Genomic DNA, 24,062 nt, shown 5'->3' with positions numbered 1-24,062 from the left:
AACTCATGTCTCCAGAGCATTATTCCAGGCCTCTAGATTACTAGTCCAGTAATGTTACCTCTATGCTCCCATCCCCGGAAGGTAATGCAGCACTGACAATGGCACGGACAACATGAAGTATATGAATGTAATGTAGCAAAGACATACTACTCCTATTAGCTTTATAGAAAGCAGAGGTATTAGGAATATATTTGGATATTAATTTCCGAAGAACCTCTGTAGGCAATTAACTTTCACTGGTGACAAAGTCATTTGTCTAAGAAGTCACAAAAGGGCAAGCAGTGCACACAGACAGTGATGATGTCTATCTCTTTCCTCCTGTGTGCAGAGAGAAGACAGACCATCAGTCCTGTTTAAAATCTAAGCCCATTGCGGACGATGTCTTTGTTTCCATTTAGATTTATGTTGTTTGCTTTGAATAATTGAATAGAAGTTCAGCTGAAATTTGTTTCCTATGCATTGCGGCACTGCTTTGTTTACCAGGGTCAGCCACTTTGGAAATGGCACAGAATAAATATTAATAAGATTATTATCAGCAATACCTAGGATACTTTTACATTGGCACTTTGTTCCTATATTTTAATAGTTGGGATATCAAAGAGGACCTTGCACTGTGCAAAGTGAATGTTCTGCCCGGCTCCTTCTCTCTCCTTTCGCACACGGGGCCCGACAGCCAGTGGGTGGTAACCCAGGAAGATGTGGGGTCAGTCACCTCATGTTCATAGTCTTGCAGGTATCTGCACCACCACAAGCTCAACTCAAGTACCTGCAAGCCCCATATCTCCATGCTACAGGAAACTCCAATGACTGGCAGCCGTTTGGGAGGAATGTGTCATCCCCGCGCCCCCCCCCCCCCCCCACCCCACCACCCCCACAACCACCGCTCACCCCCTCAGGGATATCTCTTCTGTGACTCCATTAGACAAACAAAATAAAATCTCTCCTCTTCATCAAGGGTTTGGTAAATTGCTGAGCCTGGACTCCACCAAACCTTCCTGGTGGACACACTTGCATCTTTCTGAAGGTTGATATACCATCACCTGATTGGGCAAACCAGCCTCCAGACATAAGCTGGGTCCCATATGGGCAGGAAAAACTGGAGCTCTCAGAGGTCAGACGCCCCTGCTTCTGACCCTGCCCCTCAGCATAGGTAGCCTGGTAAGGCAAGGATGGAGGCTCTGTTCCTTACAGAACCAAGTGGTAAGTCCTGCTTTAGATTAGGACCTGGCATAGTCAGATTCTGGACCTTTTTCTGAGCCATTTCACCAAAACCTGGTGGAGTAGCCATGTAAATTCAGCTCCCTAATCCCTAGGGATATGGATAAATTTTATAAGTTAGTGCTTCCCTCATGGAACGTCATGCATCAGGAAAGCATATTAAGGAATTTAAAAGCAGAGCTGAACATCTCAATTTATGGCCTGCATGACTTTGGTCCATTGGGCAAATTCCTGATGTGTTGTTTTGAGCTTTGCAGCAATTGCAGTGACTGAGAATTTACCACTTTTATACCTATGCATGCCACTCACAAAAAAAGGTCCACCATAAGGCCCTCTTTTACAAAAACAATCACTATAAGGCATTCTCAGTTCCTTTAACATAATTTGTGTTTCTTTAGATTTGTTTGTATAATTCTATTTAAACAGTTCTTTCTTTTGCTTCTTTTGGGCCTCCTTATCTCGAGAGACAATGGATACGCGCCTGGAGGTGGTCAGTGGTTTGTGAAGCAGCGCCTGGAGTGGCTATAAAGGCCAATTCTGGAGTGACAGGCTCTTCCACAGGTGCTGCAGAGAAATTTGTTTGTTGGGGCTGTTGCACAGTTGGCTCTCCCCTTGCGCCTCTGTCTTTTTTCCTGCCAACTACTAAGTCTCTTCGACTCGCCACAATTTAGCCCTGTCTTTATGGCTGCCCGCCAGCTCTGGCGAATGCTGGCAACTGACTCCCACGACTTGTGATCAATGTCACACGATTTCATGTCGCGTTTGCAGACGTCTTTATAACGGAGACATGGACGGCCGGTGGGTCTGATACCAGTGGCGAGCTCGCTGTACAATGTGTCTTTGGGGATCCTGCCATCTTCCATGCGGCTCACATGGCCAAGCCATCTCAAGCGCCGCTGACTCAGTAGTGTGTATAAGCTGGGGGTGTTGGCCGCTTCAAGGACTTCTGTGTTGGAGATATAGTCCTGCCACCTGATGCCAAGTATTCTCCGAAGGCAGCGAAGATGGAATGAATTGAGACGTCGCTCTTGGCTGGCATACGTTGTCCAGGCCTCGCTGCCGTAGAGCAAGGTACTGAGGACACAGGCCTGATACACTCGGACTTTTGTGTTCCGTGTCAGTAATTGTTGGAAAACCATTGTAAGTCAGGAAGATAGGAATTAAAGAGATGATTCCACTTCAACTGGTAACTTCAAGTCAGCTGCTTCAACATTGTCCTGAGGGATTTTTGTGCTGTTGCCGATGCCCCTTGCAGATGAGATTTTAACCTGAGGCACCCTCCTGCTCAACTCGTTCAAGTGGCCATTAAAGGTCGCCTGGCAGTAGTCAACAAAGAGCAAGGAATGTTTCTAGTGTCTTGTCCAACATTCAACCAACACCACAAAAAAAAGATTACTAGTCATTTATCTTTAAAAGAAAAACATTCCCTGAGTGAGGGAGTCACTGGCAAGGACATGATTTATTGTCCTCCCTAGCTACCCTGAGAAGGTGGTGGTGGGCCTTCTACTTTATAGCAGTTTGATACTACTGAATGTCTTGTTAGGTCACTTCAGTGGGCACATAAGAGTCAACCACATTGGGGTGGGACTGGAGTCACGTAATGGTAGGAGTGTTTTCCTAAAGAACATTAATGAACCATTTGGGGTTTTTAACAGCAATCCAAGAGCTTCAAGGTCACTTTTACAGATGCCAGCTTTTTATTTTCAAATTTTTGTAAACTGAATTCCAATTCTCAAATTGGCATACTAAGCTTTGGATGCGCATTCTTTCGATTTTAGACCAGTCCTCTGAATTACTAGTCCAGTGAAGTAGCAACTGGAATACCTTTTGTATTGTAGTTTCTTTGTTGTGAGATCTTATCGTGTTCACCTACAGGCCAACAGTGACTCTGCTCCACAATAAGTCCTTGTAAATGAAAGGACTTGAGTCATTTGGAGGGATGTGTTTGTTTTGCTTTTAAGATTCTTTTCCTTTTGTTCTGGATATTTTGGCAATTAGTGTCCCACACTGCTCTTGTAGATGGCTTTTCAATCATTACATCCCAGAGAGTGCTTTCAGTGCTCAGTAGGACCAGAGATCAAACAAAGATCATCATTATTTTGGCTTACCTCTTTTATCTCATGTCAGCGCATGATCTTCCTCCATTCTGCAAAGCCAAATAAATTTATGGAACAATAAAAGAATGTGAACAGTAGCAGTGTATATTTTACAGCAGTTTTTAAGTTTAACTATTTCTTATGGAGGTTTCCATTTTTAACACAGTGATACAGCACCATATCTATAAAAATTCCTTCTGCTTTCTTCACTCACCCACCTGAACACAGCAGGACAGTTGCAACAGCAGACGTATATATCTGATTATCCAGAGGGCTGTTACATTGCAGACGTACATGAGATACAAATTAGAGAATAGATTATTGAGCACTCCAATATACATGGCCCAGGGATTCCATCATTTAGACCCTATCATGGCTCCAGGACTCCAGTGCCAAACAGCAGGACACCAGCAAGCAAAACTGCAATGGTGAATTCAAAAAGAAAGCTTGAGAGCAGCAAAGCTCTGCAGGTAAGAGAGAAAGGCTGTTCTTCCTGGACCTCTGAAGTGTTTATGGGCGGCACAGTGGCGCAGTGGTTAGCACTGCAGCCTCACAGCTCCAGTGACCCGGGTTCAATTCTGGGTACTGCCTGTGTGGAGTTTGCAAGTTCTCCCTGTGTCTGTGTGGGTTTTCTCCGGGTGCTCCGGTTTCCTCCCACAAGCCAAAAGACTTGCAGGTTGGTAGGTAAATTGGCCATTATAAATTGCCCCTAGTATAGGTAGGTGGTAGGGAAATATAGGGACAGATGGGGATGTAGTAGGAATATGGGATTAGTGTAGGATTAGAATAAATGGGTGGTTGATGGTCGGCACAGACTTGGTGGGCCGAAGGGCCTGTTTCAGTGCTGTATCTCTAAACTAAACTAAACTTCGTGTCTCTGCCAATATCAATTTCTTTAAATAATAAGAAGAAACATACAATGAATTCGGCTTTGTCGTGGCTGTTTTTCAGGTGCTAACCAGCCCACCATGCTCCCAAGATGACAGGGAGGAAGCACCATATTGGGAAGGGAGGAGCATATACTGGCAAATTTTACCAGGTGGAAATAACTGATTTAAATTAGCATCCTGCGCTTGTTACAACATTCTCAATTTTCAAACACACCAGTGCCTTCACTTGCCATGTGCTGAACTTGCACAGCACAACATGGCACTATCCAGCAGGAAAGCTCCCATACTTAACTGAATTTGGAGCCTGATTCTCCTGACCCTATATTAAAAGAATGCAGAGCCCAGGCCTCCCTTCTACCCAACAGTAGTTCCCCTGGCCAGTGATTGCTGTTGTGTTTCTCTTGCTTTAACTCAAATACACCAACCACACAAGGAGGATTGCTAACAAAAATAAGTGGATTCTTTATTTGAAGACATGAAGCTATGTACGTCAATAACTGGGAGGTAAACTAACACATCTTGTCACTCTGACTGCTCCTAACTTCTGCATGAGGATTACATGAGTATATACATCATATCCTGTCGAATGATAAACAGCAGTTTTAGTTATGCCCCTTAATTGTATACCACAATATCCCCCTTTTTTCTAAGCTAAAATTGTATCCTTAGAACTCAGAGCTATTTACATTACATCAAGCGTAATGGTGGTTTACTGATACGCCCAGACTTGTTTACTGTGAAGTTGGTTTGAGATTGCTTTATGTTCTCGCAACTCTGGCATGTATTCAATCATATTCGACTTGCGATTGGAATACTTGGTGTTTTTTGTTCATGTACTTTCCTGATTTGGTATCGATTTCTTCGCAATGTCATGCCATTGGGAGTTCGCACTTGGTATGATCGTGGTTCTGGACAGATACTTATGATTTCTGCTGGATTCCATGTTCCATCAGTTGGGTGTTGTACTCGTACCTTTTGTCTGATGTTTAAGTTGGGTAATTCTTTGCCCACATCAGTCGTATGTGTCCTTCAACTTGCCCTGTTTTCCAATGAGTGCATATTGTACCCCTGGGAGTATCAATGAATAGTGACGGGGAAGGGTTGTTCACACTTGTCTGCCAAGCAATACTACTTGTAATCAAACGAATTCCTTCTTCAGTGTGCTGAATTGCTGTGTTTGGGTTCTCAGTTCTGACACCCCAGGTGTCCCTCTCCCTCTGGAGGTCATTCTGTCGTGCCCATCTCCACTCCTTCTCGATCTTCAGATCAGTTTCCAGTTGGACCCTGCAATGCTTTGTTTCCTTCTTTGATTGTCTCAATTGTGAGTTTTGATTCGCTGAGTTTGTAGCCCAACTCCTGCTGTGCCTGCATCTGCTCATTACAGATCATCTGCAGTTGTCCTTGTGGTCTGTTGCCTTCGCCATTATCATGTTGATGTTATGAAAGGTAATCAAGGTCAAGTCTCTGCACGCCAGAAGGCCTGCAATCGCTAGACCTGTGGTGTCCATGATATAGAATATCTGGACTGACCATGGTGAGTTGTTGTAGCAACATTTCAGTGCAATGGATCCCAGTGACGGAATCTCCGAGCCGTTTTATGCTGTGAGTTTGGCAGTGGTTGGTGGAGCCATCACTTTCCACTTCTGTGAGTACATGCTTTTCAGTATGCGAAGTGGAAGAATGTTAGCACGCGCACCAGTATCGATTTTTGTCCACAGCATATGCTTACCAGGCTTCTGTGGGCATGTGATCTGAATAGTGGCAAAGTCTTCTAATGGTGCCACGGTGTCAACAAGTTCTTTGATGTTGACTGTATGGAATGTCTGTTCACTGTGTGTGTCAACGGTCTGGTCATCCTTGTCATTCAACCTTGTCATCTGCTGATCATTTCATGTATTTGCTGCCTGTGAAATCTGGTACCCTCCTTTTGCCTGCTGGAATGCTGTACCTGTCTTGCATCCAACTGTGACTTGTCCTGGTGTTGATCCACCTGTTCTGGCTTTGGCTTCCTGCATTGCCGCTTCCAGTGTCCTCTGGTGCCACATGCCTTGCATATCACATGGAAAGCTGAACAATTTCTGGGTGCATGTATGAAACCGCACCACCTGCATGGCTTACCAGGTTTGTTTGAATTGGTTACCGTGCGAATGGTGGACATAGTGCACAGAGCCTGTAGACTCTGTTGACCGGTGGGAATTGCTTTTGAGCAATGCTTCCAAGCTGTAACCTTTGAGTTGGTCCAACACATCTTTTTGAAATGCTTCAAGAGGGGTAGAAGCTATCATGAGTTCAATGATCCTGTCAGCCAGCTCTGCCTCTGTAAAGTCACAATCACACTCTTTGGCCAGGATTTAACCCTGGGCGGACCCACTTCCGCCTCGCCTGGGGATCTGACCCTTATTTTGTGGGTCAGCGGGTTTTAATTGGTGTGAGGCGGGACTTCCACCCGCTTAAGGTAGAAGGTCCCACCGAATAGAGCTGCTGGCCAATCAGCGGGTCGGCAGCTAACTGTCCCAGCAGCGCCACCAGGAGCAGTGGCGACTGCTGAGACTACAGCCCAGCTTGAAGAAGATGATGTCAGGGAGTCCCGGAACCAAGGTAAGTTTTTGGGGCCTCGCTGGGGGTAATCAATTGGGCCCTGGTGAGGCAAGCGTAGTTAATTGGGGGCAAGGGGTGTGTGATTGGGGCAGCGGGGGCGGCCCTCCATTGGGCACAGAGTGCCCGATCATGAGGACTTCCCCCACTGGGCTGTCAGAGAGCCGCCTGCTTTTGTCAGGCGGCTTCTCTCAGGCCTCGGCTGCCCAATTAGCCACTGGTAAAATCCCCGCGGAGGTGGGTGAAGGCCCTTAAGTGGCCGTTAAGTGGCCACTTAAGGGCCTTGATTGGCCTGGGATGGGCGGGCCGTTTTCCGCTGCCTCCCCCACCCCCCCACCCTGCATAAAGTGGCGGTGGAGGCGGAAGCGGATCGGGAAGGGCCCCCAGAGCCTCCTGCTCCATTTTACGTCCCCCCCCCCCACTGTCCCGCTCTTTGGGAGGGGCGTAAAATTCAGCCCTTTATCTCTGCTGCAGCATCTCACAAACTGATCTATCATCTCATAAAAATAAAAGCAAAATACTGTGGATGCTGGCAATCTGAAATAAAAACAGAAAGTTCTGGAAATAGCAGTTTTGGCAGCATCTGTGGAGAGAGAAGCAGAGTTAACATTTCAGGTCAGTGACCTTTCGGACAGGTCCTTCAAGAAAGTTTCAGCTAACTAGACCTCCGGCTCATCCAGCTGGGGCACTGATTCCCTTTCAACTAATCAGGCCTGTCTGGCTTGGGACCGAGCCACTACACAATCAGGGAAGAACCCTGGTACTTCCTCCTGTAATTGTAGTTTGAAAGGTCACTGACTTGAAACATTAATTCTGTTGATCTATCATCTCCTTGAGTTGCTGTCTGAAAGACATGAATTCAAGATGGTATATTTGGAAGTTGATCTTCACCCTTAACTGGTCTTCCAGTGTCGACCGTATTTTGCTTGGGTCTTTGCGGTCATCCTCCAACAGTCCTGATGTCTTCAGTCTGTGGAGACCTTTGCTCCCTATGGCTATTTTTACCTTTATGGCTTGTCTATCTGGTTCAGTGATAGCCAGGTCCAGAAACATAGTTCCATCCATCGTTTGAACAATTTAAATTCAGTAAGGAGGTCTGCTGCCTTCCAATTCAGGGATGGGAATTTTGTAGTCATCTTGTCTGTGTTCACAGGAGTTTCAATTAACCTGGGGCAGGAACAAAAAATCAAGCATGCACAGCCCTTAAGGGGTTAGGTTCTGTTGCTCCACTGGCTTGTAGTATCCTAGATGGCCACACCTAGTTGTTAGACTTGGGATCAATGGCGCTGTTGCTGTCATCCCACTCTTTTGCCAGGCCACCCCCATGAAGCTGAGTTTGGGAGCCAAGGTCTTTTTCAGCCTTCTCAAAGCTGTTGGAGGCTGCCGCTCAACAGACTTCTGATTTTTTTTAAATTTTCTGGCCCTGTCATGAATGTTTAATCACCCCCCTGCAGCCCAGTGCCCCACCTCATGGAGCCGGTTCTCTAAAACGTTTTCTTGTGCAAGCTGTATCAGCAGTTGGAGTCAGACTAACGCTCCCCCGATTCATAGTGTTTTGCTGGGACCACATGACTTTGCTGTGTCATGGATGCCTACACTGTTGCAGAATCACTGACACATAGACTTCCATGCTACTGTAAGTACTGCAGATGAACTTGTTGCATCTTCAAACTTCCACACAGTGGAGTTCTGTAGTGGGTGGAGGGGTTCAGTGTTGCAGATCCTGCAAAATCTTCAAATCAAATCAAACACCACCAGCTGCCACCATATTGTGTTTCTCTTTCTTTAACACAAACACACCAACCACACAAGGAGGACTGGTAACTAAAATAAGTGTATTATTTATTTGAAGATATGAAACTATGTACAACAGTAACTGGGAGGTTGACTAACATGTCTGGTCACTCTGACTGCTCCGAACTTCTGCATGAAGATTACATGAGTATATATATCATAACCTGTCTGGTGATAGACAGCAGTTTTAGACACGCCCCTTAAATATATACTGCAACAATTGCGACACACCTGTGGCCCGAAGTCCCACCCTTCCTCACGGGGTTGCTGATTGGCCTAAACTTCAGTCCCGATTCGCCAGCAGTTCTGTGGAGCGCGCTGGCTTCAATTATATAAGGCTCTCGATCCAATGGCAGGGGCACCTCGGATCTCACCATTCGGAAACAGGGATCTAACACTGCATCCCCTGCTTGCCCAAAAATGGGTGTGCCTGAATATTCTATATTCTGTATTGTATTTTTACCAGTTGGTATTTGGTATAGAAATTAATAATAGCGGTGGTACCAAACTGTTATTGTTTTGATGTCTGCAAGGATAAGGGTTAGCAATATTGATTGGATCTTCTCATTTCCCAATGTATCTATATATTTGATTTAAAAAAACTTCCCCCAATTATCAAAACTATAAAGAGTCGAGAGGATATGTAATAAGATCTATTAATATTGAACTGAGCCAAACAAAACTACTCATGAAAGCAATGATTAAGTCAAGGATAGGAACTGGCAATAGCAATAAATGCATGACTTCTGTTTCATTCTGGAAGTGAATACAAATATCCTTTGTTCAGATTGCTGTATTTAAAATGGTCAAGAAAACATACAATGATAGATAGCAAATAACTGACTGATCCATCCAGCCTGCCCCCCACAACTGCAATGCCTTGTACACCACATTATATACACTCCCCACCAATGTTCCCTCTAATTTTTCTTTGTTGTGTGTGGCTTTTTTGTTGCACTGCGTGGTACATTTCCAAATTGCTGTGCAGCAAAGCATTCTTCAGCTTAGAGGGAACATTGCTCTTCCACCCGGAAGTCATGCGATCTCTTCGGAGAGACGAAAAATCCAGAGAGAAAATACAGACCAATTAGAGAAAAAAATCTGGACAGTTCCTCTCCGACTCCCTTGGGTAATCAAAACTAGTCCATTAATCAACTTTATTAATTTTTGTTACATAACCTACAGTGCAATTGTGAACAAAGTGCTGGGCATTTGACAATCAAGGTTACTCTGTCTTCTTTCCAGACGGATACCCAAAAGAAGAGATTGTCTACAAATGGAGGAAAAATTCAGTAAAAGTGGCTGATCAAAAGTTCTGGCGACTCTACCAATTTGATTTCCTGGGCTTAAGAAACACAACAAAAATCATTGAAACAACTGCAGGTAGTGGATTGAAGTTTTTTGTTACATTTTAAAGATAATGTTTAAGTGCCTTATACTGCTCAGACTGTGGAGCACGAATTTCAAATTAACAATATTGCTTGCAGTTGAGTGTTATGGTCAACAAGTGTTATTTCAGTGTGCTTCCAATCAATTGTGACACACACTAGCTACAAGATGCAGAGCACATATTGAAACTGGATTGTAGGGTCAACCTTGCATTTTGTGAGCATATCTTGCTCTTGCTGAAAATGAAGTCAATATAACTCTTTGTTCAGTTCAGGGTTAATTGCATTCGTCACTGGATTGACCACGTGGGCAGAAAAGTGACATGGAATTCAATCCAGAGAACTGAGAGGTAATGCACTTGAAGAGGACAAACAAAGTGAGGGAATACACAATAAATGGTAGGATACTTAGAAGTTAGAGGAACCTTGGAGTGCATGTCCACAGATCCCTGAAGATGGCTGAACAGGTGGTTAAGAAGGTGTATGGGATTCTTTCCTTTTTTAGCCAAGGTGTAGGATGTAAGAGCCAGGAGGTTATGTTTGAACTGTATAAAACACTAATACTAATACAGTACTGCATACAATTCTGATCACTGCATTAGAGGAAGGATGTGATCATGCTAGAGAGGACACAGAGGTTTACGATGATGCTACCAAGATTGGAGAACTTTATCTATGAGAAAGATTGGATAGGCTGGGGTTGTTTTCTTTGGAACACAGGCTAAACAGAGATTTAATTGAGATGTATAAAATTATGAGGGGCCTAAATAGAGTGAATAGGAAGGATCTATTTCCCTTAGCAAAGAGGTTAATACCAGGAGGCATAAATGTATAATTGATAGAAGGATTAGAGGGGAGTTGAGGGGCAATTTTTTTCACCCAGAGGGTGGTGGGGTCTGAAACTTACTGCCTAAAAGGGGGGGTGGAGGCAAAAACCCTCATTGCATTTAAGTGTCGTAACTATAGGGCTACAGATCAAAAGCTGGAAAATGGGATTAGGTTGGATAGTTCTTTTTCAGCCGGCACAGACACAATGGGCTGAATGACTTCCTTCTGTGCTCTAAATTTCTATGATTCTATAAACAGTAAAATAAATCTCTGGACGGAAAACAGAGTTAAAAATGACGAATTTTGCAGGTCTGTAGCCCACAGTGACGCCTGAAGTATGTCTGACCCAACATTGGATGAGGCATTTTTTTTTTAGTGCTGCAATATTTTCCTGAATTGCAACAGTCAGTCCAGTGCATGAATTTTCCCAGCCCCATAGAGGCGGATTTGGAGGCGGGTGGGTGGAAACTTAGAACACAGCGTGTGAGCTCAGTTCCCTGATGTGTTCCTGCCTTTGGGCAAATTTTCCAGGGGCCGCTGTGAGACGGGAGACTGGCAGTAAATAAGACAGATAAGGCCTCAGTGAATGGCCATTTTCCTAGCGGGCGGTATGTTTCCCGTATCATATGGACCAATCGCTGTGTCAGAAGCCCAGCAATGCATCGAAGACGGCTTCACAGCGGGAGGTCGATGCTACCTAACAATTAAGGCCTTTTAATCATTTGCCAGCAGTAATTCCCAATGCTCCTTTGTCCCGAAGCAGAAGGCATGCCATTGCACCCATTTGCTGGAGACTGATGTCTCTGCTAATGCTGTACTTGTTGCAATGGCAGCTGCTCCCCTCCTACTGAAGGTGTTTCCATGGCATTGCTGCTTTGCTCCTGCTGCTGGCCCCTCAGGGGCGCCCACATGGTGAAGGCGGCTGGCAGCCATATCCATGTGCCGCGTTAAATGCATCTCCCAACACTGGAAGCCAGCCATCGTCCCTAAATAGACAAGCCTCCCAGAGGCGGCTTCTTAATTGGCTGTCTAAGATCAAGGGGTGGACCTCCGACACCAGCAGGGTCGGGACCCAGAAATAGTCCTGACGCTCGAGATTTTTATAAGCACTAAAGTTTCCAGTACTTCAGTAAATTACTTCATTGGCTGTGAAGCCTCTTTGGGATATCCTGAAGTTGTGAAAAGTGCTATATAAATGCATATTTCTTTCTTGCATTCTTAAAAATGAATCCCATTCACCAAAGGGAATTCAATGAAAATCCACCATGGAGCTAATCACATTAAATCCCAAAGATTTCACTCTGTTTTTGGCACTCAGAATTTTCCTTCTCCTTCTTGTAAACCTCAATTCCAGTCTCAACTATGATTACCTTCACCCACTGTCCTACTCTTTCAAGCTCAGTCCTTGCTCTATCTATCCTGCTGCTTCATGGAGCTGTCTACTTGAGCCTCCTTCTGTGTGTCAGGCCCCAGAACTTGTGTAACACTCATTTTGCAGCCTCGATCCTGCAGTTTTGTCATTCCTATTAGCCCCTGGGTCTCCTGGGTCTCCTGATTCCACCAGCCACTTAGCCCTTGCTGGCTCCTGGACCTCCACAGTCTCATCTGTCTTTCTCCGCCCAACCTCTGATCCACACTAGTTGACTGATGCCTGTTTGAAATTGAGACTAGATGAGCTGACCGTGCTGTTACTAGGCAGTGAGTACATGACACGCTTTGGAGAAAAAAAACACATACAGGTCATTGTCTGGAGCCTGGGCCCTAGTCATTTATTCGCCCAAGTCCAGATCGGACATCTCATCTGAACTGCCCATCAACACTATTTCCAGATGATTGGTCCAAAATCCTGCAAATGATAGAGGCAGCAGATGAGTGATTAGCAGGATGCGGAGAAGAATTTGCTAAAGTGGCCCCTACTTACTCTGAATAGGACAGTGCTAAATTCCTACCTGTTTCTCACTCCACAAAGACAACTTCCCCTGATTAAACAGAAAGGCAGCTCATCCCCCATGTTTGTTTGCATTTGGTAAGGATAGTAGGTGAAAACCAGTTCTAAAAAGATATGCTTCATGTCATTGAAACACTCGCTGCCTCACATTCCTAGAACAGACAAACTTTTTATTTAAATGAAGAAAAAGCAAATGGAAGCTGAATATGATGCAAATATGTAAATACTCTGAGTCTACATAGGGAATAGCAATTAAATGGGATACACTATGGACAGAGAAGAGAATAATAGTAATTCAGTATAAAATGGAAAGGGAACAAGTGGTGTGAATGGAGCCACAGCAAAGATCAGAAAGTCCAATACTGGGCTGACCATGCCAAAAGAAACCTTCTAGTTGCGAAGGATCATACAACAGTACAGCACAGAAGGAGGCCATTCGACCCATCATGCCTGTGCCAGCTCTTTGAAAGAGCTTTCCAATTAGTTCCACTTTTATCTTTCCCCACAGACCTGCAAATGTTCCTCTTCAAGTATTTATCCAACTTCCTTTCATCCTGTGCACTCCAGATCATAACATTTTGCTGTGTGAAAAAAAATGTTTCCTCATCTCCCATCTGGTTCTTTTGCTAATTACATTAAATAAGAACATAAGAAATAGGAGTAGGAGCAAACCATGTGGCCCCTTGAGCCTGCTCTGCCAATACTATCGTGGCTGATCATCTACCTCAACTCCACTTTTCTGCCCACTCCCCATATCCCTTGATTCTCTGAGAGATCAAAAATCAATTGATCTCAGTCTTGAATATGCTCAACAATGGAGAATCCACAACATCTTGGGGTAGACAGTTCCAAAGATTCAAAACCAGTTAAATGAAGAAATTTCTCCTCATCTTAGTCCTAAATGATTGACTCCTTACCATGAGGCTGTACCCCTGTGTTCTAGATTCCCCAACCAGGAGAAACAACTTCGCAGTGTCTACCCAGTTAAGCCCCTTCAGAGTTTTGTATGTTTCACTGAGATCACCTCTTATTCTCCGAAACTCCAGGGAGTATAGACCCGATTCACTCAGCTTCTCATCCTAGCACAACCCTCTAATCCCAGGAAACAATTTAGTGAAAGTTTGCTCTGCTGCCTCCAAGACAAGTATATCCTGCCATAGATATAGAAACCAAAACTGAGCACAGTACTCCAGGTGTGTTCTCACCAAAGCACTACACAATTGTAGCAAGGCTCCCTTATTCTTGTACTCCAATCCCCTTGCAATAAAGGCCAACATATCATTTGCCTTTCTAATTGCTTGCTGTACCTGCATGCTAACTTTCTTGTATGAATACACTCAATCTCTCAGAACATCGACATCCTTATGAAAAATATTCTGTTTTTGCATTCTTACTGGCAAAGTGAATAGCCTCACACTTCCCCACATTATACTCCATCTGTCACCTTGTTGCCCACTCACTTAACCTGTCTATGTCTCTTTGGAGCCTCTTTGTGTCCTCACAATACCACCTAACTTTGTATTGTCAACAAACTTAGATGACTTGGACCAAGAGAGTGAGAGTAATTAATAGATGAGGCCCCAGCACTGGTCCTTGTGACACTCCACTAGTTATAGCCTGGCAACTTGAAAATTCCCCATTTATCCCTCCTCTCTGCTTCCTGTTCGTTAACCAATCCTCCATTCATGTTAATATATTACTGCCAACTCCATGAGCCGTTATCTTGTGTATTAACTTTTTGTGTGGCACCTTATCAAATGCCTTTTGGAAATCCAAGTATACTACATCTACTGGTTTGCCTTTATCTATCCTATTAGTTACATCTTCAAAAAACTCCAGTAAATTTGTCAAACATGATTATCCTTTTGCAAAACCGTGTTGATTTTGTCTGATCGTATTATGATTTTTGAAGTGCATTGTTAAGGCTGCCTTAATAATAGACTCCAGCATTTTCCCCATGACTGACGTCAGCCTAACTGGCCTGTAGTTCCCGGTTTTCTCTCTTTCTCCTTTCTTGAACAGCATTGTTACATTTGCTAACTTCTAGCCTGCTGAGAGTGATCTAGAATCTAGGGAATTTTGGAAAATCAGTGCATCCATTATCTCTGCAGCTACCTCTTTTGGAACCCTAGGATGTGGGCCATCAAGTCTTGATGATTCGTTGGCTTTTAGTCCCTTACGTTTCTCCAATGCTCTTTTTCTGCTGATATTTTTTTAAAGTTCGTCACTGTTATTAGCTCCTTGGCTACCCTCTATATCTGGTATGTAGTTTGTGTCAGACAGACAAAAACATATTTGTTCAACGTCTCTGCTATTTCCTCATTCCCCATGATAATTTTTTCTGTCTCTGCCCCGAAGGGACCAACATTTACTTTAGTTACTCTCCTAATTTTTATATAATAATACATATATTTCTGAGCTAGTTTATTCTCATTCTATTTTTTCCTTTTTTATCAACTTTCTGGTGGCCCTTTGCTGGTTTGTAAAACACTCCCAACCCTCAGGCAACATAAGCCTTTTGTTTTAATCTAATACTATCATAAACTTCCCTCGTAAGCCACAGATCGATCTTTCTTGCTGAGTTTTTTTTTAATGGAATGTATTTTTGTTGAGCATTTTGAATTGTTTCTTTAAATGTTTCCCACTGTTTATTTAATGCCATATCTTTTGATTTATTCATCCAATCAACCTTAGCCAGTTCTCCCCTCATACCTATGTAATTGGCTTTGTCTAAATTTAAGATTTTTGTTTAGGACTGGTATATGCTGCTTTCAAACTTATATGGAATTTAATTGTATTATAGAGTCATAGAGAGATACAGCACTGAAACAGGCCCTTCGGCCCACCAAGTCTGTGCCGACCATCAACCGCCCATTTATACTAATCCTGCATTAATCCCATATTCCCTACCACATCCCCTCCTATATTAATCCCATATTCCCTACCATTCTCCTACCTCCACTAGGGGCAATTTACAATGGCCAATTTATCTATCACCCTGCAAGTCTTTGGCGGTGGGAGGAAACCGGAGCACCCGGCGGAAACCCACGCGGTCAGAGGGAGAACTTGCAAACTCCACACAGACAGTCCCCAGAACTGAACCCGGGTCACTGGAGCTGTGAGGCTGCGGTGCTAACCACTGCGCCACTGTGCCGCCCCAATGATCATTTTTTCTGGGAAGATCTTTTGCTATGAGATTACTAATTAACTCTACCTCGTTACACAACACTAGATCTAAAATAGCTTTATCCCTAGTTGGTTTCCACAACATATTGTTCTAGGAAGCTGTCATGAAAACATTCTAAAACTCATCTTCCAGACCATCTTTGCCAATTTGATTTGTCCAGTCTATAAGATTAATGTTCCCCATGATTATTACATTGTCTTTGTTATAAGCTTCAATTATTTCTTGCTTAATGCTCCGTCCAATGGTATAACTGCTGTTAGGGAGCCTATAAACTAATTTCACCAGTGTTTTCTGACCCTTGTTATTCCTAACCTTCACCCATACTGATTCTACTTCCCAATCTTCTGAGCCTAGATCCTTTCTTACTACTGTCCTTGCATCATCCTTTACTATCGGAGATACTCCTCCTCCTTTTCTATTCTGTCTGTCTTTTTAAAATCTTACCCTGGAATATTTATTTCCCAACTTTGGTCACCTTATAACCATGTCTCTATCATGGCAATTAGATCTAAATCATTTATCTCTATTTGTGCCGCTAGTTTGTCTATCTTATTACGAATGATTTGCACATTCAGATGAACTTTCTGTCCCTACCTGTCCCATTCTGCTTTTCTTTATCCGGATCACTACACTGCTGTATTGTCTTGACTTTTGTCTTTAGATTTCTAAAGCTCCCTTCATCTGACCCCTCAGCTCTCCCCCCCCCCCCCCCCGCCCCCACTTTTTGGTTTAAACCCCTATCCACAGCCGAAGTTATATGATTCACCAGGACACTGATCCCAGTCTGGTTTAAGTGGAGCCCATCCCCAATACTGTAACAGTGCCCCATGAATCAAAACCCTTCTTCCCACACCACTCTTTAAGCCATGTGTTTAATTCTCCAATCTGTTTGACTCTATGCCAGTTGACGCGTGGCTCAGGTAACAATCCAGAGATTATTACCTTTGAAGTTCTGTGTTTTAATTTGGAACCTAACTCCTCAAACTCTTTCAGCAGAACATCATTCCTAGTTCTACCTATGTCGTTGGTTCCTATGTGAACCGTGGCAACTGAATCCTCCCCCTTCCACTCAAAGTTCGTCTCCAGACACAACGAGATGTCTTTAACTCTGGCACCAGGCAGGCAACACAACCTTTAGCAGAGAATACTATCTATCCCCTGACTATACTGTCCCCTATCACTACCACTACCACATTCCTTTTCACTGCCCCCACTCGAATGGCTTCCTACACCATGGTGTTATGGTCATTTTGTCCATCCACCCTGTAATCTTTGTTCTCAACCACAAAGGTAGCAAGTACCTCACATCTGTTGGTCAAAGTTAAATGCTGAGGTTGCTCAATCACGATATCCTGGATCCTCCTACCTGCCTGATTTGCAGTCACACCCTCCTGTCCCTTACCATTGACCAACTCTAAAGTTCTGCTTAATCTAAGACTGCCTCCTGGAACAATGTGTGCAGGTAACTCTCCCCCTCCCTGATGCCCCGCAATGTCTGCAGCTCGGACTCCAGTGCAACAACACTGAGCCAAAGATACCCAAGCTGCAGATACTCACCACAGATATGGATGTCCGGTATTGCAATGCTTTCCACAAACTCCCACATGTTGCAGTTACGACACACCACCTGCCCTGCCATGTCTGTCTATCCTTATTTATTTATATGATTGGTTGCCAATTTAGTAAAGTAATGCAAGTTACAGTCTCTTAGCTTGCTCGCTCAAGAAGAATACTCATCAGCTACCCTACGTAATACAAAAGAATAAAAAGCACCCTCCTTCACAAAGCATCCTTCACCCTCGCCCTAAATTTCCACATGCACCAAATTCCCGATTTTAGCACTCTATTTACGAACCAGTCTGCTCCCCATTCTATCCTCCATGCTCCGAAACCTGTATCCTCTGGGTAATGGCCCTCCTGCCTGTGGAAACAATTTATCGTTATGTGCTATCAAAATTTGGAACACCTCTTTAACATCTCCCCTGAAACTTCTCTGCTCTGAAGAGAAAGAAAAAGAGAGAAAAAAAGAATGTACGAATGGAGCTGCATTTATAAATGAGTCTTACTGGGGGAGAATCTCCCATCATAATTTTAGCGGTTGACCCCGGTGAAGTGGTTTAACGGTTGTGGATTGGGAGAACTACTGTCAAAATTCCAAGCGCTTATCTTTCAGCCATGGATGGTATTTTCGGTACTTGTCAGTGTCTCCAGTAGGTTCTTGCAGTGTTAGTATTTCCATTGAATTTTCCTCTGTATGCACAGTGCGAGAGCTTCTAAAGTAAATGTCTACAGAGTTGTTTTCAGACACTGAGCAAGCAAAAGGCTTGCTCTTGATCTGGAGATGATCCACAGGCAGGATTATGTGGCAGTCTCTCAAGTATGTGAGATTGCAGGAACCCACACGCCATCCGATGCTTTGATAGATTTGAATGTCCTCAAGTATACCAGACAATGTGTTCATTGTATGTGAATGGTATAACAGTATGGTAACGCTGCATGGAATGTTGAAATCTGTCCAATGTAGGCAAGAATTCATTAGAAACAGCCACTTAGTAAGCAGGATTACCTCTGTGCTGTTCCTTTGGTTGAGGATTGGCTGGCCAATTGAGTGATTAGATCACAAGGAAAATCCTTTTATCAACTGGAATGCTGTCCATTCCCAGCAAGGGTATTATTCTTACTTAATCACTTTTTTTTTTACATGAAAGAAAATTGCTCCTTTTATGAGGAAGCTGACCGTACATTTTGTTCCATCAAACGGCAAATCAGCACTGGAGCCTGTAATCAGCATCCCTGATTTTAACGCCTCCACTATGGGCAGCTATGTTTTCAGCTATCTGGGCCCTGAGATCTGGAATTCCCTCCTTTAACCTCTTTGCCTCTCTACCTCTCTCTCCTCCTTTAAGACACCCCTTCAAATGCTCCGCTTTGACCAAACTTGCCATAATATCTCCGTATGTGGCTCTGTCAAATTTTGTTTGATACTCGCTGTTTTGAAGGGTTTTGGAATATTTTATTACATCAAAGATGCTATATAAATGCATATTGTTGTGTTGTTGTAGCGTAATGGGAGTCATTAGGTCATTCTGCCCCTTCATTTCTTGGGCAGGAAACTGACAAAGCAGACAGCCCACCCATTGCAGAACCCGCCTGAACTTCATTTCTATTGATGGTAACTCAACACAGGTGATCTCTGTGGCGGATGTGCAATCTGCTCCGGCAGAAGGCAGAACATGACTCCCAATGTAATCAAAGGATCTGAAACTGCTTTTGAAAGGATAGTCAGAGGTCAATCAGAGTGTTGGACCAAACTTGTCACTAATATCATCATGTATCTCTCTGTCAAATCTTATTTGATAATCTCTGCTGTGAAGGGTTTTGGAACATTTTACTCTGTCAAAAGCACTATATAAATTCACATTGTAGCATAATGGAGGATCATTTGGTCATTTTACCCTTCATCACTTAAGCATGTATGACTTCATGTAAGAAATGTATAAATATCTTTAACTCTTCTGCTGTCTGAATGCAGAATGAAGGTCTGCCATTTGGAGAATACCAGTGTGATAAATATAGTAGCTGTGACTTTGATGAAACTTATATAGGCCTGTTCCAAATTGATCTTGCAATGACCTGTTTCCTTGAAGGGGATACAGATGCAGCCTATCTGTCATATTTTTGCAGATGTGGTTACCTGGCACCCTGCATGTTTATAATAAACCTTTGCAAGGGTAGTGATGTGCCACAGGAGACATTGGAAAGCATGCTTTTTATGCTCCATGCATAACTGGGTTGTAACCTGGAAGGCATCTCACAAGCAGAATTCCCTGGATATGTTGCAGCTTGCCTGGGATGTTACTGAAATTTCTTCCTTCACTGCTGCTGCTCTGGCCTTCTAAAGTAGATATGCAAAGTGATTTGAACTGGGTTGTATCATGTTAGTAACATTCATTGCAAATGTTGTGGAATGCACTATATGAGACACAAAGTTCCTTTCTTGAGGCAATGGTGCAGAATAACTTGCCTTAAACCTATCCTTGAGAATAAATTGAGAAAACAAGATGGAATCATTTAACTCATATATATCACATGCCTTATTGGTAGTTTTGGATATTTTTCAGATGAAACGTTAAATTGAGCCTCCATCTGCCTGCTCAGGTGGACATAAAAGATCCCATGACACTATTTCGTAGAATAATGAGAGTTATCCACGGTGTCCTGGCCAATATTTATCCCTGAATCAACATCACAAAAATAGATCATCTGGTCATTATCACATTGCTATTTATGGGAGCTTGCTGTGTGCAAATTGGCTGTGGCCTTTCCTACATTACAACAGTGACTACACTTCAAAAAGTACTTCATTGGCTGTAAAGTGCTTTGGGACATCCTGTGGTCATGAAAGATGCTATAGAAATGCAAGTCATTCTTTTTTCATTTGCTAATAACTGCAGAGGTTTGAACAGAATAAAGGGTAGAAATTTTGATAGCACCATTGGTCTGTTCCCTTGCCCTCCCCATGATACTGACCCAAATTCTGGTCATGGGGTCTTTGACAATATAGGGATAGGCACCCATGCCAATAACAGCTGTCAAATCTCAGACTAGTACCCTGGGAATGGTAGTCACATCCCGGTGAGGGCAATGAATTTAGGAAGGATTTTTACTTTTCTCTTTCTCGGTCCGTTGCTGGCAGGCCTTGAATTCAATTGATAGATCACTCTGGGATCTATGATTGACACAGAGCGGCCCACATTCAGCCCAGAATGGTATCTGTGCCTGCTCTCTGCAGACATAGACGCTGCTGGGACCTGTCAGGATCATCGCTGGGATTGTGGGAAAAAGCACAGGAAGATCTCCAAACACGGCCCCAGGCTGCTTTCAGTATGTGGCGTGTTGGGCCAAGAATTGCTCATGACAGGCCCAACCTATCCTGTGTCCCCTCCGCCCACACCCCACTTTTGAATATGTAGCTGACATGTCAATGGGACGAAAAGCAGATTGATCCCAATTTTGCTTCAAATTCTGATGATTTTTTGCCCAGATTCTACACCAAGAAAGAATGGAATTTCAGGGGTTAAAAAATGCAAATATGAAATGGAAGGTGTAGGATGGTTCACTGCAACTGTGCTCTTTGGGTAGGTAAGATCATGTGGTCCTCATCCTGTATACCTGAGAGCCCCCAGTCTGACATGGTAAACCTTCCAATGCAAAAAAAGCATTTATATGCAAGAGGAAGTTTGCTTGCCTTGATACTCATGCAGATGGTTAACATCATCTTGGTTTGCTTCAAGGTCCTCTAGACCAGAGGCCATGTTCACCAGCTCTGCCATCCCCTTTAATGGCCTTTTGCACATCCTTGATTTTAATTGCTCCACCATTGGAGGCTGGGCCTTCAGCGGCCTAGGCTCTGCAATTTCCTCCCTAAACCTTTCCACCTCTCCAGTTCTCCTTAAAACCCCTACCCCTTGGTCATCTGTCCTAATATCTCCTGATGTGGCTGTGTGTCAAATTTTATCTGATAATGCTCCTGTGAAGCAACTTGGGATGTTTTACTGCATTAAAGGTGCTATCTAAACACATGTTCTTGCTGTTGCACTGCTGTTTGTGCTGCCATTTTCACCAGCGGGTGGTCCTCAGCCCCTAAAAAAGCCACCCTCTTTTGCTGCAATTCCCACTGTCAGACATTTAGGGATTAATTATGACTGAGGCAGCGTTGCCCATAATGTTCCTTGCAGCCACAATTCACCAGCTTAGATATAGTTTCAGGCACTTGATGAGTGACTGTTTGTTTTAAGAGTGGTCCTCCTCCCTTTAGGTGCAGCTGGTTGGTCCAATTCTGCAGCTAATAGCCTTAGAGACTTCATTCCCTGTGCATGTGCAAGGAGCCTCCGTAAATAATGGACTGCACCTAATACCGTAGCATTTAGTGCAGTCCACTCTGTTTCCCCCTTACTAACTATATCCACATCTTTGATTATCACAGAATCCAGGGTAATGTCCCAGTTATAAGGCTGTGACCTCACTGAACAGTTCAGACGGTATCACAAATAGTGAAAGTAAAACTTGACTATTGTACACCTGATGTCTGATTCCCCGAATGGGATTGCAACCTTTATTTTTGTTCCACAGATGCCATGGTTTATCTTAATGGTGGATACACCATTCAATTCATAAAAATGTGTGAAATGATGGGCAGAGAAAAGACCAGCTGGCCCATCAAGCCTGTCCCATATTCATAATGCATAGAGCTTGCCCTCAACCACCCGCCCTCCCTACAGCCATGTAATTTCCTGGGAGAGGCAAAAAAATCAGAAAAACCCAGGGGCAGTAAGAGAAAAATAATACACTGGAAAACTGCTCTCCCTTCCCCTCAGGTGATTGTAACTAGTTCAGGAAACCGCTTGGCCCATTGAATGACTAATGATCAGCTATAATTGATGCAGAGTTATGGACAGATATCCTAGGGGCGGGCAAAGGAAAATATAAAGCCCTTCTGTTTTCATCACCAGCTTGTCATAATTTCATTGTGAACATAACCAGGTATCAAAGATATGCTGCGCTGCTAACAGCTGGTGACAGTACAAATAATTAACTAAAGATGCAATAAAGGTAGCCACATGCAAATGAACAGATTAAATACTTTTATATTATTTTGTCTGTTGTGCATGTCAAGCCCTGAGATCAACATTGTAATCTTCAGTCAATATCAATTTTCTTCATCCTCATTTGTTAACTTGTTGACTCCCTAAGTTAGATTGTATGAGATAGAAATTTATGGGTAAAAACAGGTGCAATGATGCCCAATTTCCAGGACCAACATCCTGTGCCCCAAGGACACCTGACCTAAAGTTAGTTGAGGCCATTTTTCCGGGGTCCCTGGAAGCTGCCTAAAATAGGCGTTGTTCCTTAAATATGTCAATGAGGTACCTGACTAACTCTCAAGCTTGCTGTTCAGACCCTGAGGCTCTCCTTCCTGACTCTCTTTTGCCCTTTACTTCTGGGTCTCCCACACTTCTTGCCTCTCACCATGCCCCAGCCCTTGACCTCTCCTTTCCCTTCCTACCCCATGCACAGACAAGACATGACTGTTTGCTCCCATCACATCACTTAAAATACAACAGCAGGCATATTGGTTGCTTCAATAATGATATTTAGTCACAGTTTATGCTGTATATAATTAAAAAACATATCTGCATGCTGGTAAATAGGAAGTTAAATATAATTGTGCATAAGCAATTAAAGGGGAATCACGAAAGAAAACATTCTGTAAAGGTAATCAGGATTGCAAGCCAAACATATGAGAGAGAAATTTCTACGAAAAGCAAATAAACAAAATCCTTAGGGAATAAGAGAAAGTTTTTAATATTCTGATTACATACATCAATGAGTTAGATCAAAACAATATGATCTCTGGTTTTACAGGATGCTGATTCACTGTTCAGATTTAACTTTGAATCATGTGAACTTTTGAATTAATTACAACTTTGTAAAGCACTGGTGGTTGCTAGTTGAGGAAAGCCTGTTAGCTAGGACTGGCTGCTTGTTCACATAATGTTATGGGATCTTTTACATCCACCTCAACAGGCAAATGGGGCCTCAGTTTAGCGACTTATCCAAAAAAGACACCACCCCTCATTGAAATGTCAGTTTTGATTATGTGTCTTGCCGTGAGGCAACCTTTGGAGTCAAAGATGTGATAAGACACAGTGTAAATGACCTTAAACATTTAACAAAAGACCTGCAATAAAGACAATGGGGCAAGAAATTCTGGTTGGTGTAAAAGGCAGAGAACAAGCATGCAGGGGACAGCAATCCAGGTGGAAATCCATTGTTTTTATTTGTTTTCAGGATGTGGGCAAGACTGCATTGATTGTTCACCCCTACTTACCCTCAGACAGTGGTGATCAACCACCCCATTCTATCAATTGCTTTTACAATCGGCCACTGCAATGCACATTAAGAGTCAAACACAATGACATGTAAACCAGATTTAGCCACAGTTTACCAGATTTATTCAACTCAGTTTCACAGCTTGCCAAAGTTGGATTTGAACTCACATTATCTGTTATCCATTCAACTCACAATGGACAAAAATTTCTGGACATTCGTTATGTA

At 43.4% G+C, this 24,062-nt stretch overlaps 1 protein-coding gene across 2 annotated transcripts in view; it reads left to right on the top strand.

The window, feature by feature from the left end:
- The window catches only part of LOC137371179 (gamma-aminobutyric acid receptor subunit gamma-3), a 636,105-nt gene that overhangs the window by 345,668 nt on the left and 266,375 nt on the right, over positions 1–24,062 (top strand). For both annotated transcript variants that reach the window (XM_068033271.1, XM_068033270.1), the window contains exon 6: positions 9,839–9,976. In XM_068033271.1, coding sequence (XP_067889372.1) covers positions 9,839–9,976 — 138 coding nt within the window. The remainder of the gene's footprint in view (positions 1–9,838; positions 9,977–24,062) is intronic.

This window comes from Heterodontus francisci, chromosome 6, assembly GCF_036365525.1.
Source record: "Heterodontus francisci isolate sHetFra1 chromosome 6, sHetFra1.hap1, whole genome shotgun sequence".
Classification (NCBI taxonomy): domain Eukaryota; kingdom Metazoa; phylum Chordata; class Chondrichthyes; order Heterodontiformes; family Heterodontidae; genus Heterodontus; species Heterodontus francisci.
The sequence above is the reverse complement of the archived record's forward strand: the minus strand, read 5'-3'. Positions and strand labels throughout refer to the sequence as shown.